The following is an 18,009-nucleotide window of genomic DNA, read 5'->3' as shown; positions in this document are numbered from 1 at the left end:
TGTCCTGGCCTAACTCCATTTCCTTTAGAAGATCTAAACTGTTACTTGTGGACTGATCTGGTGATGTTTTATAATATCTGAGCACACCAATAATTTGAGCAATGAGTGGTTCAACCCTAGTCTAAATTGTGCTTGAAACAGCACCTCTAAGCCACTGAAAAGTAACCCTTGAAGGCACCAAGAACTGTTACATTCTAGTCTACAACTACAAAAGGGAGGCCTCATAGATTCTAACTAGAGAGTGGCCAATTATGCCTCAAATTTTCAATATATACAACTACTATATTTTAGTCAGATTCAAGACCTTACAGACAATTCTGTGCCTTAATTAAATACACAGTTTTTAAAAATCATCCCAACCATAAAGGCACTACAATTTTTATATATTTGGGATGTGATCAATTGTTTTGCTTTTAAGACTCAGAAGTATCTGGCCATTACTGATGCTTGAAGTAGTAAATTTAAATTTTTTTTTTTTTTTTTTTTGAGACAGAGTCTCACTTTGTTGCCCAGGCTAGAGTGAGTGCCGTGGCGTCAGCCTAGCTCACAGCAACCTCAAACTCCTGGGCTTAAGCAATCCTACTGCCTCAGCCTCCCGAGTAGCTGGGACTACAGGCACGTGCCACCATGCCCAGCTAATTTTTATATATATATATATTAGTTGGCCAATTAATTTCTTTCTATTTTTTTTATAGTAGAGACGGGGTCTCGCTAAGGCTGGTTTTGAACTCCTGACCTTGAGCAATCCGCCCACCTCGGCCTCCCAGAGTGCTAGGATTACAAGCGTGAGCTACTGTACCTGGCCAGTAAATTCAAATTTAATTTTAAATATTTTGGAGTCTTCATCTATCAAGAAGTGAATCTGAATAAATAAGGAATTTACTGTTTTCTGTACATTTTTAGCCATTTCTGAAAAATTAGCATTAGCCTATAAGGAACATGCAACTTTTGTCTTGAACAGTATAAAGTAGAAACTTGAAGCTGAACTTCTCAAATAGGCTTTCCCTTTAACTACACTAGATAAAAGACCTGGAAATGGTCAACACACCTAGCAACTTTCATGCTACTGTAGGCCATCTTATTTTCTGAATTTTGCCTCAGACATTAAAATTCAGAAAAAAGGCAAAAAAAAATTTTTTTAAAGAATTTTCTATTTTCTCTGCAATAAACTTAATCTGTGAACATTTATCTTATATATCTATAAAAATTCCTTAAACCAATTGAGTCAGCCTTAACACACAATTTAATGTTTTTTTGGTTTTTTTTTTTTTTTGAGACAGAGTCTGACTCTGTTGCCCTGGCTAGAGTGCCGTGGCATCAGCCTAGCTCACAGCAACCTCAAACTCTTGGGCTCAAGCAATCCTCCTGCCTCAGCCTCCCGAGTGGCTGTGACCACAGGCATGCACCACCATGCCTGGCTAATATTTTCTCTATATATTTTTAGTTGTCCAGCTAATTTCTTTTTATTTTTTAGTAGAGATGGGGTCTCACTCTTGCTCAGGCTGGTCTGGAACTCCTGAGCTCAACCGATTCACCCACCTTAGCCTCCCAGAGTGCTAGGATTACAGGCATGAGCCACCACGCCTGGCCTTAATATGGTTTTTAATGGTTCTAAAACACTTATTTTCTTTTACTTTAACTCAGTTTTCATCCCCATTAAGGAACTCCAAAAACTTTAAGTCTGATTACTTGTGATAGTGGTATGAAATGTGTGTGTCAAAAATGTTATCAGTGTACTAATGTCCTTTGTAAATTAAATTATAGTGAATAGTCACAATTTAAACTTTCCATTTAAAATCTCTATTGAAAACGTTTTGGCCATCTACGAGAAAACCATAGTTATTTGAGATCGTAGATGAACCTTATTCATAAAATAAATTTTTAAATGGAAATTAAGTTTCTTGGTGACTTGCTGTCTCCCTAGTGCTATGATTGATATGATAACTGATTCTTTTTTTTTTTTTTGAGACAGAGTCTCACTTTGTTACCCAGGCTAGAGTGAGTGCCGTGGCATCAGCCTAGCTCACAGCAACCTCAAACTCCTAGGATCAAGCAATTCTACTGCCTCAGCCTCCCGAGTAGCTGGGTCTACAGGCATGCGCCACCATGCTTGGCTAATTTTTTGTATATATATTTTTAGTTGGTCAATGAATTTCTTTCTATTTTTAGTAGAGATGGGGGTCTTACTCAGGCTGGTTTCGACCTCAAGCAATCCGCCCGCCTCCGCCTCCCAGAGTGCTAGGATTACAGGCATGAGCCACCACGCCAGGCCAAAAACTGATTCTTTACTATACTGTATCAGGTATCTTAAAGGAAAGGTAATTATCTAAAAAATAATCCCTCAAAATTATTTCCTGTTATGTACTGTAAGTAGAATCATTACAAGTAACCATTTAACAACAGTCTAATTATCTTTTCATTTTTTTTTTTTTTTTTTTTTGAGACAGAATCTTACTCTGTTGACTGGGCTAGCTTGCCATGGCATCAGCCTAGCTCTCAGCAACCTCAAACTCCTGGGCTCAAGCAATCCTTCTGCCTCAGCCTCCCAAGTAGCTGGGACTACAGGCATGCGCCACCATGCCTGGCTAATTTTTTAAATATATTTTTAGTTGGCCAATTAATTTCTTTCTATTTCTAGTAGAGACAGGGTCTCGCTCTTGCTCAGGCTGGTTTCGAACTCCTGAGCTCAAATGATCCTCCCTCCTTGGCCTCCCAGAGTGTTAGGATTACAGGTGTGAGCCACTGTACCTGGCCTCTCTTTTCATTTTTAACAGTGAGATGAGGACATTCTTCTCCAACATGAACACACTAATAAGATACATGTATTATCAACAAAAGAAAATTTAACTTTTCATGGCAAAATTTACTGTTTCCAATAATATTTGAACTGAGCAGGTTAACACTATGCTGTAGTCTCTATTCCACTGAACAAAAATGACTTGGGAATAGAGGAGAAAGAATGCCAAGTTTTAACTGGAGAAAATTTTTAAAAATTCACATTTTCACAATATAACATGTAGAGTTGGACATCTTTAACACAGAATGGTGCGATATTTTACCATGTGATGCTTGGGGAAATATTTCTAAAGAGTAAACAGCAGTCTGTGTAGGAAGGAGCAGTCCATGCTTCCAGGCATAAATAAGGAGAACAATCTTCTGCTCACTGTGGGCTCCAGAAGGACAGCCTGTCCCATTTTTAAAACTATCCTGTGAAAGCAATTCCCAGTTCCTAAACAATGTTCTCCCTTAATAGTTTTTCTTTCTAATATATTTTTCTGCCAGCCATCCAGGCTGCCAGTGAGTAGCTTCCATGAGGAGTCAACTCTGACTTCCATTCTTTCACAATAAGAAGGACATCTTATAAAAGGTGCACAAAGAATAAAGGCATTTTATACAGAAGCAGTATAAAATTTACAACTGAAGCAGAAATCAGGTTAACAGCTTATCTGCAGCTGCAAATTGACTAGAAGAGACTTTGAGATCAGAAAAGTCTGGCCTAAGGGTTCGTGCAAACTTTACCATAAAACTGTAGAATCTCAAATACAGGTAAGTTCAAACACTGAAAGGTGGAAAATTTCCTAAAAGGCAATGATAAAGGAAGAGACCCTTCTTGCCTCATAAGTTAAAAATCACAAGACAAATTAAAGACTGTTCACATGGGCAGTATTGTACATTATTAATCCCAAACTTATGCCTCTTGTCATAGAAACCTCAAAAACATCACAGAGGGTAAGATATTCCAAATGGACCAATCACAAAAAGGATGCCTGTGATTCAATAATCCAATTACTTATGGCTATCAATTTAGTCTGGCCTGGGACTGCTTTTTACAGGGAGGTGGCCTCCCATGGCGCACAATGTGTTTTTCTAAGCTGTCCAGAATGGCCACAGCAATCTGTTGGACGTGGGGATCAGTATGTTCATGATCTTTGATGTTGTATAAATGCTGCAATCCTCCTTCTTCAATCAGCATGCTGCAATATCTTGAAGCTGAAAGAAAACAGGAGAAACAGCTTCTCTTAAAACAATTATCCCCCACAAAAAAATGAGTTCTTAGGAGCTTTTTGCACTCAAATTTTAGCTTTTTTGACTGACGGCTAACATGTTACATCTTAATAAATACCTCTATAATGCTATGTCTACAGTACAAGGCCCTCACATAAGTAATACACATATCCTAAACAAATAAATAAATTGTTCTACCCTCAAGATATATATATATCTGGAAAAGAAAATAATAAAAAGAATCAGAATCATAAGAATCTTATCTTTTTTTTTCTTTTTATAAATTTTAATAGAATGAGGGGATGTAAGTTGAATTCCATTACATGTATATATTGTATAGTGGTAAAGTCTGGGCTTTTGTAGAAATCACCCAAATAGTGTACATTATACCCCACAGGTAATTTTTCATCCCTTTGTCCTTCCCACACTCCTCCCATATCTTATCTTTGATTCAAAGTCACAAGTAAGATAAGTACTGTCATACTTTTATGCTTTCTTTTTTAACTTAATGGCACTCATACTGCATATGCAACTTTTTTTTCTTTTTTTTTTTTTTTGAGACAGAGTCTCGCTTGTTGCCCAGGCTAGAGTGAGTGCCGTGGCGTCACCCTAGCTCACAGCAACCTCAAACTCCTGGGCTCAAGCGATCCTACTGCCTCAGCCTCCCGAGTAGCTGGAACTACAGGCATGTGCCACCATGCCCGGCTAATTTTATATATATATATATATATATATCAGTTGGCCAATTAATTTCTTTCTATTTATAGTAGAGACGGGGTCTTGCTCTTGCTCAGGCTGGTTTTGAACTCCTGACCTTGAGCAATCCACCCACCTCGGCCTCCCAGAGAGCTAGGATTACAGGCGTGAGCCACCGCGCCCGGCCTGCACATGCAACTTTTAAAATTTTTAAATATTTTTTTTGCCTTTCATTTTTAAAAATATTTATTCTTTTACATACATATGACTTTTAGGGTTTTTTTTGTTTCAGTCGTTTTTATTAAAGTGTAATTTACACAAAATGAACCATTTTTAATCTATAGCTTGATAAATTTTGCCAAAGGCATATACCTATGTAAACATAAGCACAACCAGGATAGAGAATATTTTCATCAACTAAAAATTTCCTTGTGTACCTTTGCAGTCAATCTCCCCTGTGCCCCCCTCATCCCAGGCAACCACTGTTCCAATTTCTTTCTTTCTTATTTTTTCAGAGACAAGGTCTTGCTCTGTTGCCCCAGCTAGAGTGCAGTGGGGTCATCATAGCTCACTACAACTTCAACCTCCTGGGTTCAAGTGATCTTTCTCCCTCAGACTCCTCAGTAGCTGGAATTACAGGTGTGTGCCACCAAACCAGGCTAATTTTTCTATTTTTTGTAGAGAAGGGGTCTTGCTCTTACTCAGGCTGGTCTGGAAATCCTAACCTCAAGCATCCTCCTCCCAATGTGCTAAGATTACAAGTGTGAACACCATACCAAGCCTGCTGTTCCAATTTCTATAATATGGACTACTTTTCCCTAGTCTAGAACTTCATAGAAATGGAATCATATAGTATATATTCTTTTTTTTTTTTTTGAGACAGTCTCACTCTGTTGCCCTGGCTAGAGTGCTGTGGCGTCACCTGCCTAGCTCACAGCAACCTCAAACTCGTGGGCACAAGCAATCCTACTGCCTCAGCCTCCCAATAGCTGGGACTACAGGCATGTGCCACCATGCCCAGCTAATTTTTTCTATATATTTTTAGTTGGTCAATTAATTTCTTTCTATTTTTTAGTAGAGATGGGGTCTTGTTCTTGCTCAGGCTGGTTTTGAACTCCTGACCTTGAGCCATCCTCCCGCCTCAGCCTCCCAGAGTGCTAGGATTACAGGCGTGAGCCACCACGCCTAGCCTAGTATATATTCTTTTGTGTCTACTTTTGCTCAGCATGAGTTACACATCAGCAGTATTAGGTGTTTTTGTTTGTTGGTTATTAAAAGATGGGGTCTTGTTATGTCGCCAAGGCTAGCCTCGAACTCCTAGGCTCAAGTGATTCTCCTGTCTTTTCATCAAAGAACACAAGAAATATTCTCACAAAATGTTACTGCCATCACTATAAATATACTGTTAGAAACAACTCTCACGTCTCGTATATAAGGCACTTTATAATATATCCCCTATTAAGGTTCTATATAAGAAATTTAATTTGTAGTTAACTGCTCATAAAAGCTTTACTTCCCTGCTGCTCCCTGTAGGATGTTTTCCCCCCTTATATGGAGAACCATGTAGCTTACTATTTGCAGCCCAGCCACAAAAGTATATGCATCATTATATATGGCCTATGGACCTACATTATACTATTTTCCCTTTACCTTTTAATTTTCTAAAAATTATTTTTCCTTGGTCCTGATTTTTAATGTAAAAAACTATTAATTTATAATTTATTATGAAAATGGTTCTACATGTTTCTTGTGTCACATCATTTGTGGAATGAGTTTTTTTTTTTTTTTTTGAGACAGCGTCTTGTTTTGTTGCCCAGGCTAGAGTGAGTTTCATGGCGTCACCCTAGCTCACAGCAACCTCAAACTCCTGGGCTCAAGCAATCCTGCTGCCTCAGCCTCCTGAGTAGCTGGGACTACAGGCATGCGCCACCATGCTCGGCTAAATTTTTCTATATATATTAGTTGGTCAATTAATTTCTTTCTATTTATAGTAGAGACAGGGTCTCGGTCTTGCTCAGGCTGGTTTCGAACTCCTGACCTGGAGCAATCCGCCCGCCTCGGCCTCCCAGAGTGCTAGGATTACAGGTGTGAACCACTGCGCCCGGCCGGAATGAGTTTATATTATTTTTTTTTCTCATTTTCTATTCTTTTTGCTTTCCAATGTATGCCTTCCGTGTAAGAGTTTATATTAATAAATAACTGAAAAAGAGTTATATCATGATCTTTAAAAAAGAATGATATGAAACCTGATTTAAATGTTTTGCTTCTCCAGAGACCATGGGTGCTGAGAGTTACATCTTGAACAGTAGATCTATTTAAGACCTTTTATTCAACAAATGGATTCACTGTAGGCTCTTAATCTTTAAATTCCATGAGGTTAGAACAGTGTCTCATTCACCATTGTTATTCAGTACCTAGTATTTTCAAACTCATTCTGAAAGAACACATTTGGTTCATAACTAAAGATTCTCATGATATCTTTAAAAGGCAATGTCCTTAAAAATCACTTCAACCGTACAATTTAGAAATGGCTTTCCTGTGAAAGGAGAATTTCACTTGAAAAAGGAAACCATAGTTTTCTTTCGTGGTACATACGATTCTTGCTGCAGACATGTTGCATGGCCCAGACTGCCCATAGCTGGACTCCTGGTGTTGTGAAACAGCCAAGTAATGGGAAAAATGGATTAAAGGACCTAAAGTTCAAAAGAAAATATCAAAGTTACATCCCATACTTAACATTACTTTCTAAAGCAGTGATTCTTAAACTTTTTATTTTCAAAACTTCATCCTATTATATCTAGACTAATATAAATGAACTATAGAACACCTTTTCTTTGTCTTAGCCATTTCAGAGAAGATTGCATTCAGACATGTCTCAGTACAGAAGATGAAGGTGACAAGAACACGGTACTAAAAGAGAAAAAAAATTGTTCAAAAGCTATATTTGAAGACTAGTATACCTTGGTTTAGAAACTAAGAAATGGAGAAGTTAGGTGACAACTAACTGGTAGAACACCATGAATTATCCTCTCTATTTCTGTTATAAACAAAAATGCATAAATATAAGTTGGAGAAGTCAAAAACGTTGGGAGTATCAGAATTTATGAACCATACAACAAAAATAAGTTGTAATGAAATTAATTATGTAGCAACCTGAAATATTCCAGGTTATTAATAACTTAGCTATGAAGTCACCTGTCATAAACAGAGTTAGGCATTCACTATGCACTTTCCCCAACTGAATCTGGTGCTACTTCTAGTCCCTTCAGTGTGTCATGTTGTTTTAGACCTCTTTGCATTGATACATTATATTCTCTTCCTAAAATCTCCTACCTTTACTTAATTAGTTTTCAAAACTCAGTTCAGCTCACAACTCACTTCCTCTGGAAGCTTTTTATCATTTTCCAGTGTGGATATAAGCACTTTAACCTTTAATTTCATAATATTCTAGGTATATCTAGCCTAAAGGTGATTCATATCTGATTCACTTTTTTTTTTTTTTAAAGAGACAGGATCTCATTGTGTTCTCCAAAATAAAAGTGTTAACCAAGGCTGGAGTGCAGTGGTGCCATCATAGCTCACTGTAGCCTCCAACTCCTGGACCCAACAATCTTCCTAACTCAGCCTCCTAAGTATCCACCACATCCAGCCAATTTTTAAAAGTTTTTGTTAGGACAGGGTCTTGCTCAGGCTGGTCTTGAACTCTGGCCTCAAGCGATACTCCTGATCGCTTGGCTTCAAGCGATACTCCTGGCCTCTCAAAGTGCTGGGATTACAGGTGTGAGCTACCGCCCTGGCCTCTGATTCACATTTGATTTCCCTCACTAGGATATAAGATTCTTGTGTGCAGGTACCATATCTTGTTCATCTATGAATTTCAACAGGAGGCCAGGTACAGTGGCTCATGCCTGTCATCCTAGAAATTTGGGAGGCTGAGGCAGGAAGATCCTTGGAGGCCAGGAGTTCAAGACCAGCCTAAGCAGCATAGCAAGACCCCATTTCTACCAAAAATAGAAAAAATTAGCCTGGTATAGTTGTGTGCCCTTGTAGTACCAGCTATGTGGGAGGCTGAGGCAGGAGGATTGCTTGAGCCCAGGAGTTTGATGCTGCAGTGAACTATGACGACACCACTGTACTCTAGCCTAGGCAACAGACTGAGACCTTGTCTTGGGGAAAAAAAGAATTCAAGAGCAAAGAACAAATCCTGGGCACTTGGGCACTTGTCTTCAATAAATGTGGGAGGAAGGAAGGAAGGACATATGATAAATGGCTGACAGACGTCAAAATACTTTGCTTCTTTGAAAGCCATTATTAAGATAGATGCCTGAGAGAAAAATTATGCATCTAGTAGAAATGATCTCCATGCAGGCAAAATGACTAGGTTATTGTTTTACCTGTATGCTACCATCTCACACTCCGGAGTTGGCCATTTCAAAATTGCTGAATGCTGGAAGACACAAGACACACAAGAAAGGATTACAATACTTATTTAGCATTGCATTATTTATTACGTTCTAAGGCTCTAATAGTTTAACTACTATAAATATTGTTTGTCTGTATGCTTCCAGAAAATACCAAGTGACCATGCCAAATCATCCAGAAAACACCAAGTGACCATACCAAATCATCCAGAAGAGAATTCCTCTGGCTACGACTCAATGTCCAAGCTTGTTCACCTCTCGATATTAAATGGGCAATAATTCCAGCTGCAAAGTAACTGACTTCCACTTCAACACTGTGTAGGAGACTACTGATGTGGTCTATGAAATCCTTCCACATTAATTCAGAATGCAATTCTTGTACTTCAGCTATATTGTTCTAGAATAAAAGAAGATATAAAAATTAAGTGAGTACACCTCCATTCCCACCCTGCCTCAGAGATTGGTGGGTGGGTGGTGGGGGGGGGGCCTTAAAAAAAAAAGAAAAAAAGAAAATTTAAAGTACTATGTAGGGTAAATGGCTAAAAGAACTGTTTTCAGACCCTAGACAATAGGCAATGCAGGAAGGTGAAAGTAAAGTATTTCCCTGAGAGAAAGTATTCAAATGGTACAGTCTCCAGATTGCAGTAAAGGAGAACCTACAGAAAACCTGGTAGTTTTGTTGAGATAGAGATCACATTTTAGGGTGGCCAAGCAGCAAAACTTTGTAGAACAGAGTACTGGAAAGGAAAAAGGCCCACACTCAGAGAGCGAGAGAGTGCACACAACCTGGACAGGGGTCCCTTTAAATCTTTGGCTGAGTAATGATGTGGGATGAAACTACATGAGGCTAGGGAAAGAAATACCAGAATGTGGTACCAAACAAATCCCAAAGTCACTCAGGGCTAGAAAGAGTTCACATTGCCACTAACTAGAGTGAAGAGAACTCATAATAAGCAAAGCATTTGATAGTAGTGGGGCTAAATTATATAATAGCCTTAGGGTAAAATGAACAAGTTTCAAAAGCAGCAACTTGATCTGCAAGTAATTGCACATAAGAAAAAAGTATCAGGCCGGGTGTGGTGGCTCAAGCCTGTAATCCTAGCACTCTGGGAGGCCAAGGTGGGCAGATTGCTCGAGTCAGGAGTTCGAAACCAGCCTGAACAAGAGCGAGACCCCATCTCTACTATAAATAGAAAGAAATTAATTGGCCAACTAATATATATAGAAAATATTAGTCGAGCATGGTGGCGCATGCATGTAGTCCCAGATACTTGGGAGGCTGAGGCAGCAGGATTGCTTGAGCCCAGGAGTTTGAGGTTGCTGTGAGCTAGGCTGACGCCACGGCACTCACCATAGCCAGGGCAACAAAGCGAGACTGTCTCAAAAAAAAAAAAAAAAAAAAAAAGAAAAAAAGTATCAGATTCTTTTTTTTTTTTTTTTTTGAGACAGAGTCTCACTTCATTGCCCTGAGTACAGTGCCATGGTATCAGCCTACCTCACAGCAACCTTAAACTCCTGGGATCAAGTGATCCTCCTGCCTCAGCCTCCTAAATAGCTGAGACTATAGGCATGCACCACGACAACCCCTCCCTTGCTAATTTTTCTACTTTTTTGTAAAGACGGGAACTCAAACTCCTAAGCTCAAGCCATCCTCCTGCTTCAGGCTCCAGGAGTGCTAGGATTACAGGTGTGAGCCACCGTGCCAGGCAGAAAGTATAAAATTCTTTAGAGAAAAATAATAATATCCAGCAATCACCAATGTAAATTTCACAAGGACTTGGCAGTCAGTCAAAAATTACCAGGCATACAAAAGGGTAGGAAAATATGATCCATAACCAGGAGAAACATCAATCAATAGAAAAAGACCCAGAAATGACAGAGATAATAGAATTAGCAGCCAAGGACTTAAAATAGCTATTATATGATTTAGGATGAAAAGAAAAGATAAACATGAAGGAAGAAAATGAATATGTAAGAGAGACCTAAATGTAACTTCTAGAAACAAAAAAAGAACAATATATGAAATGCAAAATATAGCAGATGAGGCCGGGCGCGGTGGCTCACGCTTGTAATCCTAGCACTCTGGGAGGCCAAGGCAGGAGGATTGCTGGAGGTCAGGAGTTCAAGACCAGTCTAAGCAAGAGCAAGACTCTGTCTCTACTAAAAATAGGAAGAAATTAATTGCCCAACTATAGAAAAAATTAGCCAGGCATGGTGGCACAAGCCTGTAGTCTCAGCTACTCGGGAGACTGAGGCAGAAGGATCACTTGAGCCCTGGAGTTTGAGGTTGCCGTGAGCTAGGCGGACGCCATAGCACTCTAGCCCAGGGTCTCAAAAAAATAAAAATAAATAAATGAATAAATAAAATAAAATGGCTTTTACCACAATGGCACTTTGCCTATTGTGGTGATTTGACAAAACATCTGATCCTTCATTTTTGTCTCAAAATCCTAGAGGGCTCATCTTAACTTATATCCAATATATTAAGAAAACAATTTTTTTTAGAGATAGGGTCTTGCTATGTTGCCCAGGCTAGTCCTGAATTTTTGGTCTCAAGTGATCCATCCTCCCTCTTGGCCTTCCAAAGTACTGGGTTCATTGGCATGAGCCACCATGCTCAATAAGCAGTCCTTTAAGAAGCCATTAACTATCAAACATAGCATTTAAGAACACTGGTAAGTCAATGCCTTTTTTTTTAAATGAGATCTTTTTTTTCTCAGTACAAAAGTGAAAGATGCTCAGTGTGAAACTTCGTAAAATATCAAAAAATATAAGGAAAAGCATGTATATTTATATTTTTTCTTAAAATGTGGCAAAAAATCTTAATATGTATAATTTTAGAGCCTTTTTAAATTTAATAATTATATTGTATGTATTTTCCAATGTCATTAAGTGTTTGAAAATATCACAGCAGCAACTTTCAATGTATTACCTCAGACAGAAAAAAAATTATAGCTTGAAAACTTAGCAGGAAATGCTTATATCTTACCAAAAGTCCTAGAACTTTCTGCTGAATAGATGATTCAGTTGGAAAAGACTGTAAAAAGAAAGAGAAAATTATAAATATCTAAAGAACCAAGTATAATAAATGCTTAAATAAGTAAATCAATAAATAGCAAAACTGTAAGCTAAATTTCCATTCTAACCTCTAGAACCCTCATGAAGAGTTCTAACCCTTGGTTTTCAATAAAGTGTCTACAAGTGGTTGGGGATTCATCTGTGAGGTTCCAAAGTGCACTCAAGGTAAACTTCAACGTAGTGTCCACTGAATTTTGATTGGTTTTCTGCTTCACTATTTGAAGAAGTTGCTGAAAAAGGAAAACAATTAATTTTTCATTTTTGAATTATTACAATTTGTGGTTGTTAATAACCACAAGTTGATAAGGATTAGTCTCATAGCTTAAAGTATTTCCTGTAAAGGTTCTTATAAGTACAACAAGCAGCACCTTGGATTGGACTTTTCTTCAACAAGAAAAAAAGTATAAGATTTTCACAAATACTCCTATATTATTCTGATCATACCTTCAATTTAATCACCTGTAAATAACAAAGGCAAAATGATTAACACTTTTTTTTTTTTTTTGAGACAGAGTCTCACTCTGTTGCCTGGGCTAGAGTGCCATGGTGTCAGCCTAGCTCACAGCAACCTCCAACTCCGGGACTCAAGCAATCTTTCTCCCTCAGCCTCCTGAGTAGCTGGGACTACAGACATGCGTCACCATGCCTGGCTAATTTTTTCTATATATTTTTAGTTGGCCAATTAATTTCTTTCTATTTTTAGTAGAGATGGGGTCTCACTCTTGCTCAGGCTGGTTTCAAACTCCCGACCTTGAGTGATCTGCCCACCTTCGCCTCCCAGAGTGCTAGGATTTGATTAAAACTTTTGATCAACTATCTTATCCAATCACTCACAACATATACCTCTTTCAGATCCTAGAATTAAAAAGCTGAAGGAGGAGAAAGGGGAATGAAGCTAGCATTTATTAAGGATCAGCAAATTATATCCTATAATATAGTATTATTATCCCCATATTTCAGGAGAGGAAATTGAGTCTGAGAAATATTAACTAATTTGATTATAGTCAACTTAGTAAGAGAAACTATGAATTGGAAGACCTAATTCTACCTAACTCCAAGTTTTCCTTAAAAAACAAAAAAAAGAAAGGAGAAACTACATGCAATGATAAGAGAATTAAAGTCTATATTGGATATAAAAAAGATAATAGCTTTGAATTCCAGTTGCAAATTATTTCTATCATAGCTTTACTCTAAGAAATTTAAGTTTGAAAAGTAAATGTTGGCTGGGTGCAGTGGCTCACGCCTGTAATCCTAGAACTCTGGGAGGCCGAGGCGGGTGGATTGCTCAAGGTCAGGAGTTCAAAACCAGCCTGAGCAAAAGTGAGACCCCATCTCTACCAAAAAACAGAAAGAAATTAATTGGCCAACTAAAAATATATAGAAAAAATTAGCCAGGCATGGTGGTGCATGCCTGTAGTCCCAGCTACTCGAGAGGCTGAGACAGAAGGATTGCTTGAGCCCAGGAGTTTGAGGTTGCTGTGAGCTAGGCTGACGTCATGGCACTCTACCTCGGGCAACAGAGTGAGACTTTGTCTTAAAAACAAAAAAAAAGAAAGGTAAATGTTTTAAAAATTATATAAGGCACCTATAATTCCATTTTTAGATTACATTTTGGGGGTAAAAGAAAGCTCTGCTAAAACAGATATAAGAAAATATTAATGAACACTATTACTAAAGATTATACACAATTCAGGAAAAAATTTAAGGAACACAAACATCTAGGTTCAATTAGGTAAGTTAATAGTATAGTGGCTACGAGTATGGCACTAGAAGAAAGCTATCTCAACTTAAATATCATCTCTGTATCTGACTACCTACACAACTTTGTTTACCACTTTTTTTTTTTTCCAAGACAGAGTCTCACTCTGTTGCCTGGGCCAGAGAGCTGTGATGTCAGATTAGCTCACAGCAACCTCAAACTCCTGGGCTCAAGCGATCCTACTGCCTCAGCCTCCCGAGTAGCTGGAACTACAGGCATGCACCACCATGCTCGGCTAATTTTTTCTATATATTTTTTAGTTGGCCAATTAATTTCTTTCTACTTGTAGTAGAGACGGGGGTCTCGCTCTTGCTCAGGCTGGTTTCGAACTCCTGACCTTGAGTGATCTGCCTGCCTCGGCCTTCCAGAGTGCTAGGATTACAGGCATGAGCCACTGGCGCCCGGCCTGTTTACCAATTTCATTCTTTGTTTCCTCAACTGTAGATTGCAGGTAAGAGTAGAAAAAAAACTAGCTATAATCATCATCACTACTAATACTAATTCCTATTTAAACTAAGCCCAATTTCCCTCTAAAGCAAGAGTAGACTACTTCCTTAAAATCTGTGAATATAACTCCAGCCAAAATTACTGAGACAGAAGGATTGCTCAGCCCAGGAGTTTGAGGTTGCTGTGAGCTAGGCTGACGCCATGGCACTCTACTCAGGGCGATGGAGTGAGACTCTGTCTCATAAATAAATAAATAAATAAACAAATAAACATCAGAAGATACACAACACTGCCTGAAAACAACAAAAATGAATACTATCTACTGCCCCATATGCAGAACAAAATAGACTTACCCTGACAATGAAAAGCTCAGCACCAAGTTGTGCAGTTTGCTCTGTAGAAAGCTACAAATAAGCATAAAACAAAGTAAATGTCCAAGAACTCACCAGTGTGAGTTCAATATCATTCACTGTAATGGATTCTAAAGGTCAAGCTGCATTATTCTGCAGAATTCTGCATTATTGAATGCAGCTTGAATAAGCAGGCTAATAGAGAGATTTACTAATCTTTCTGGCACACATATTTTGGGGAATGTAATGAGAAACAACTGTGTATAGAAAAATTATTCAGCAAGAATTCAGGTACCTTGGCAGCCAGGATGGAAATGATAGCAACTGCCATCCTTTGCATGTTTTGATCCTCATGGTTGCAGAGCCACTGCATGACAAGCTTGGCTGCTTCAAATCTGAAAACACACAAAGGGTTTCATCAACATATCCTGGAGTCCCAGGCACAGTTTCAGAGCTCCAGCTGGGAACTGATGCTATAGGTGAGAAGGAAAGGCAAAATTCCTCTTAACTCATAGAGAATAACAAGTACACTTAGTGTTTTAAAGATCATGCCAATTATTAATGCTGAGAAAATTTTGTTAAGACAGAAGAGTTTGGAAAATATGATTTAAAATATCTGGCATTTCATCTTCTAGAATTAGAACATATTTCTATATTTCTATTATATATTTCTATACTGTAGTTATAATTTAAATATTTTCTGGGTTCCTCATAGCACCTAGCACAATAAGAACATTCATTTACAAACATTTATTAACCCCCTGCTTTGAGCCAGATATTGTTCTTAGTGTTAGACATAGAGTATTGGAAAAAAAAAAAAACAAAAACAGAAAAATGTCCCTTTCCCAAAAAGCTTACACTCTAATAAGATAGAAAATAAATTAGATTAATAAGTTAAATATATAGTATGGTTAAGTACTGACATATGCTATAGAACAAAGAAATAAAGCAGGAAAAGAGAAGATATTAAATGAAATTTTATGTAGGGCAGCTAGGGAAGGCCTCATTGAAGCCTCTTTTTTTTTTTTTTTTTTTTTTGAGACAGGGTCTCCAGTGTCTTGCTCTGTTACCTGGGCATGAGTGCAGTGGCATCATCATAGCTCACTGCATCCTCAAACTCCTGGGCTCAAGGAGTCCTACCTGAGTAGGTAGGACAACAGGCAAGCATCACCACACCAGCTAACTGACTGAAACTTTTGAGGAAGTAAGAGAGCTACCCATGTGGATATCTAGGGGAAAAGCACTCCAGGCTCAAGGAATGGGAAATGCAATGGCACTAAAGTTGGGGTGTGTCTGAAGGTTTCAAGAAATAGCATGGAGGCCAGTAAGGCCAGAGAATAGAGAAGTAGGGGAAGAGTTCTAAGAGATACAGTTAAAGGTAATAGGGGAACCAGATCATACAGTGTCTTAGTAAAGAATCAGCATTTACTCTAAATGAGATGGAAAGACATGGAAGGCTTCTGAGCAGGCATATGATATGAACTGATATATTTTATCACCTCTGTTTAGAATAAACTTCAGGAGGACAAGGACAGAAGTAGGAGAGCAGTTCAGAGGCTACTGCAATAATTCAGAAGAGAAATCACTTTTAATCTAGCCCAAGAGGTAGAAATAGAAGTGAAAAGAAATAATCGAATTCTGGATATATTATGAAGACAGAGCTAGATTTGCCAAAGGACTGAATGTAGGATATGAGATAAGGAGAAAAATCAAGATGACATCAAAGAATACATGATTATCTTACTTATAATCTCATCCTTTAGGACTCAGCTCAAATATAACTTCCTTTGAGGGTTTCTTGTTGAGTTTATCACTGCCTTCTCATCTCCTTAGTGCTTTCTTTCTAACTGTCAAAGATCTGTGATCATTACTATAGACTCACCTGAATCCCCCACTGGCCTGTGAATTCCTTGAGGGAGGGGACCATATCCTATTTAATCCTTTATGCCAACCACTCAATACAGTTGACTGACACATAAATAGTGTTTAATACATGTTGGCTAACTGATTATATTGAGGTGGATTACTACTCTGCAACTTTCCTCAAATTTACTATTACCTTCTTTCTATTCCCAAGGCTATCTCTGGATCAGGCCCATTTGGGTGTTCTTCTATAGTAAATTCCTAATTGGCTTCTCTGTCTCTATTGCTTTCCCTTCAATTTGTGCCTGCATATTAGAAATAAATAAAACTGCCAGAGGACATAGGTATGATGTCACTCCTGTACTCACAGCATCCTAGGACTTCAGCATGGGGTCATGCTTTCAAATCTTTTTTCCCCATCTACCCTATGCTTACTGCCAAGTGGAATGCTCATTAGTCCCCACACATGCCCACAAGTATGAGGTAATATACCCTAGTGGTGGCTGGGTACAGTGCTCATGCATATAATCTTAACACTTTGGGAGGCTGAGGCAGGACAATTGCTTGAACTCATGATTTTGAGACCCGACTGAGCAAGAGCAAGACCCTGTCTCTACTAAAAATAGAAAAATTAGCCATTGTGGTGCACACTTGTAGTCCCAGAGAGGCAGGAGGATTGCCTGAGCCATGGAGTTCGAGATTATAGCAAGCTATGATGACGCCACTGCACTCTACCCAGGGCAACAGAGCAAGACTCTATCTAAAAAAACAAAAAAAAAGCCTAGTGGTGAGGAGTACAGATTCCTGGGTTTGAATTCTAGTTCTACTTAATGTTAATGATAATAATAAAGCAAATTATTTTACCATGTGAAGCAATGCAGTCAAGTCATTAAGAAAATCACACATTTTAGAGTCAGCCTGCATTTAAATATCAGCTCCACCATTTACTGACTTTGGGACCATGGGCAAGTTCCTTAATCTCTCTTAACTTCGATATTCCTATCTGTACAATAACCTGTTAATAACCTATAATAATAACCTATCAATAATCTATTATAACAATAATAACCTATTAATAAAACCTATTCTATAGGCTTGTTATGAGGATTAAATGATATTACATATATGCTTAAGACTTAGCACATGATTTGGCATATAATAATAAGCACTTGATTATTTTTATTAGTATTATAATATTATTAAATTCCTATGTGCCTTTATTCATGCACTTCCTACAACACAAAACAACTCAACCAACTTATATCTTCAAAGCACTATAGCAGGACGGGTGTGGTGGCTCGCACCTGTAATCCTAGCACTCTGAGAGGCTGAGGTAGGTGGATCCTTTGAGCTCAGGAGTTCGAGACCAGCCTGAGCAAGGGTGAGGCCC

General features: G+C 38.3%; 1 protein-coding gene across 2 annotated transcripts in view; it reads right to left on the bottom strand.

Annotated features, from left to right (window-relative positions):
• Positions 1-1,948: 1,948 nt before the first annotated feature.
• Positions 1,949-18,009, bottom strand: part of ZYG11B (zyg-11 family member B, cell cycle regulator) — a 74,761-nt gene continuing 58,700 nt past the window's right edge. For both annotated transcript variants that reach the window (XM_012776259.3, XM_075998433.1), the window contains 8 exons: positions 15,052-15,151; positions 14,760-14,810; positions 12,269-12,430; positions 12,112-12,159; positions 9,322-9,519; positions 9,096-9,148; positions 7,297-7,394; positions 1,949-3,990 (listed from right to left, as the gene is read on the bottom strand). In XM_012776259.3, the coding sequence (XP_012631713.1) occupies positions 3,800-3,990; positions 7,297-7,394; positions 9,096-9,148; positions 9,322-9,519; positions 12,112-12,159; positions 12,269-12,430; positions 14,760-14,810; positions 15,052-15,151 (901 nt within the window). In that variant the 3' untranslated portion in view covers positions 1,949-3,799. The remainder of the gene's footprint in view (positions 3,991-7,296; positions 7,395-9,095; positions 9,149-9,321; positions 9,520-12,111; positions 12,160-12,268; positions 12,431-14,759; positions 14,811-15,051; positions 15,152-18,009) is intronic.

The sequence above is a fragment of the Microcebus murinus genome, chromosome 2 (assembly GCF_040939455.1).
Source record: "Microcebus murinus isolate Inina chromosome 2, M.murinus_Inina_mat1.0, whole genome shotgun sequence".
NCBI lineage: Eukaryota > Metazoa > Chordata > Mammalia > Primates > Cheirogaleidae > Microcebus > Microcebus murinus.
Note: the sequence above shows the minus strand (reverse complement) of the source record. Positions and strands in the feature narration are given on the sequence as shown.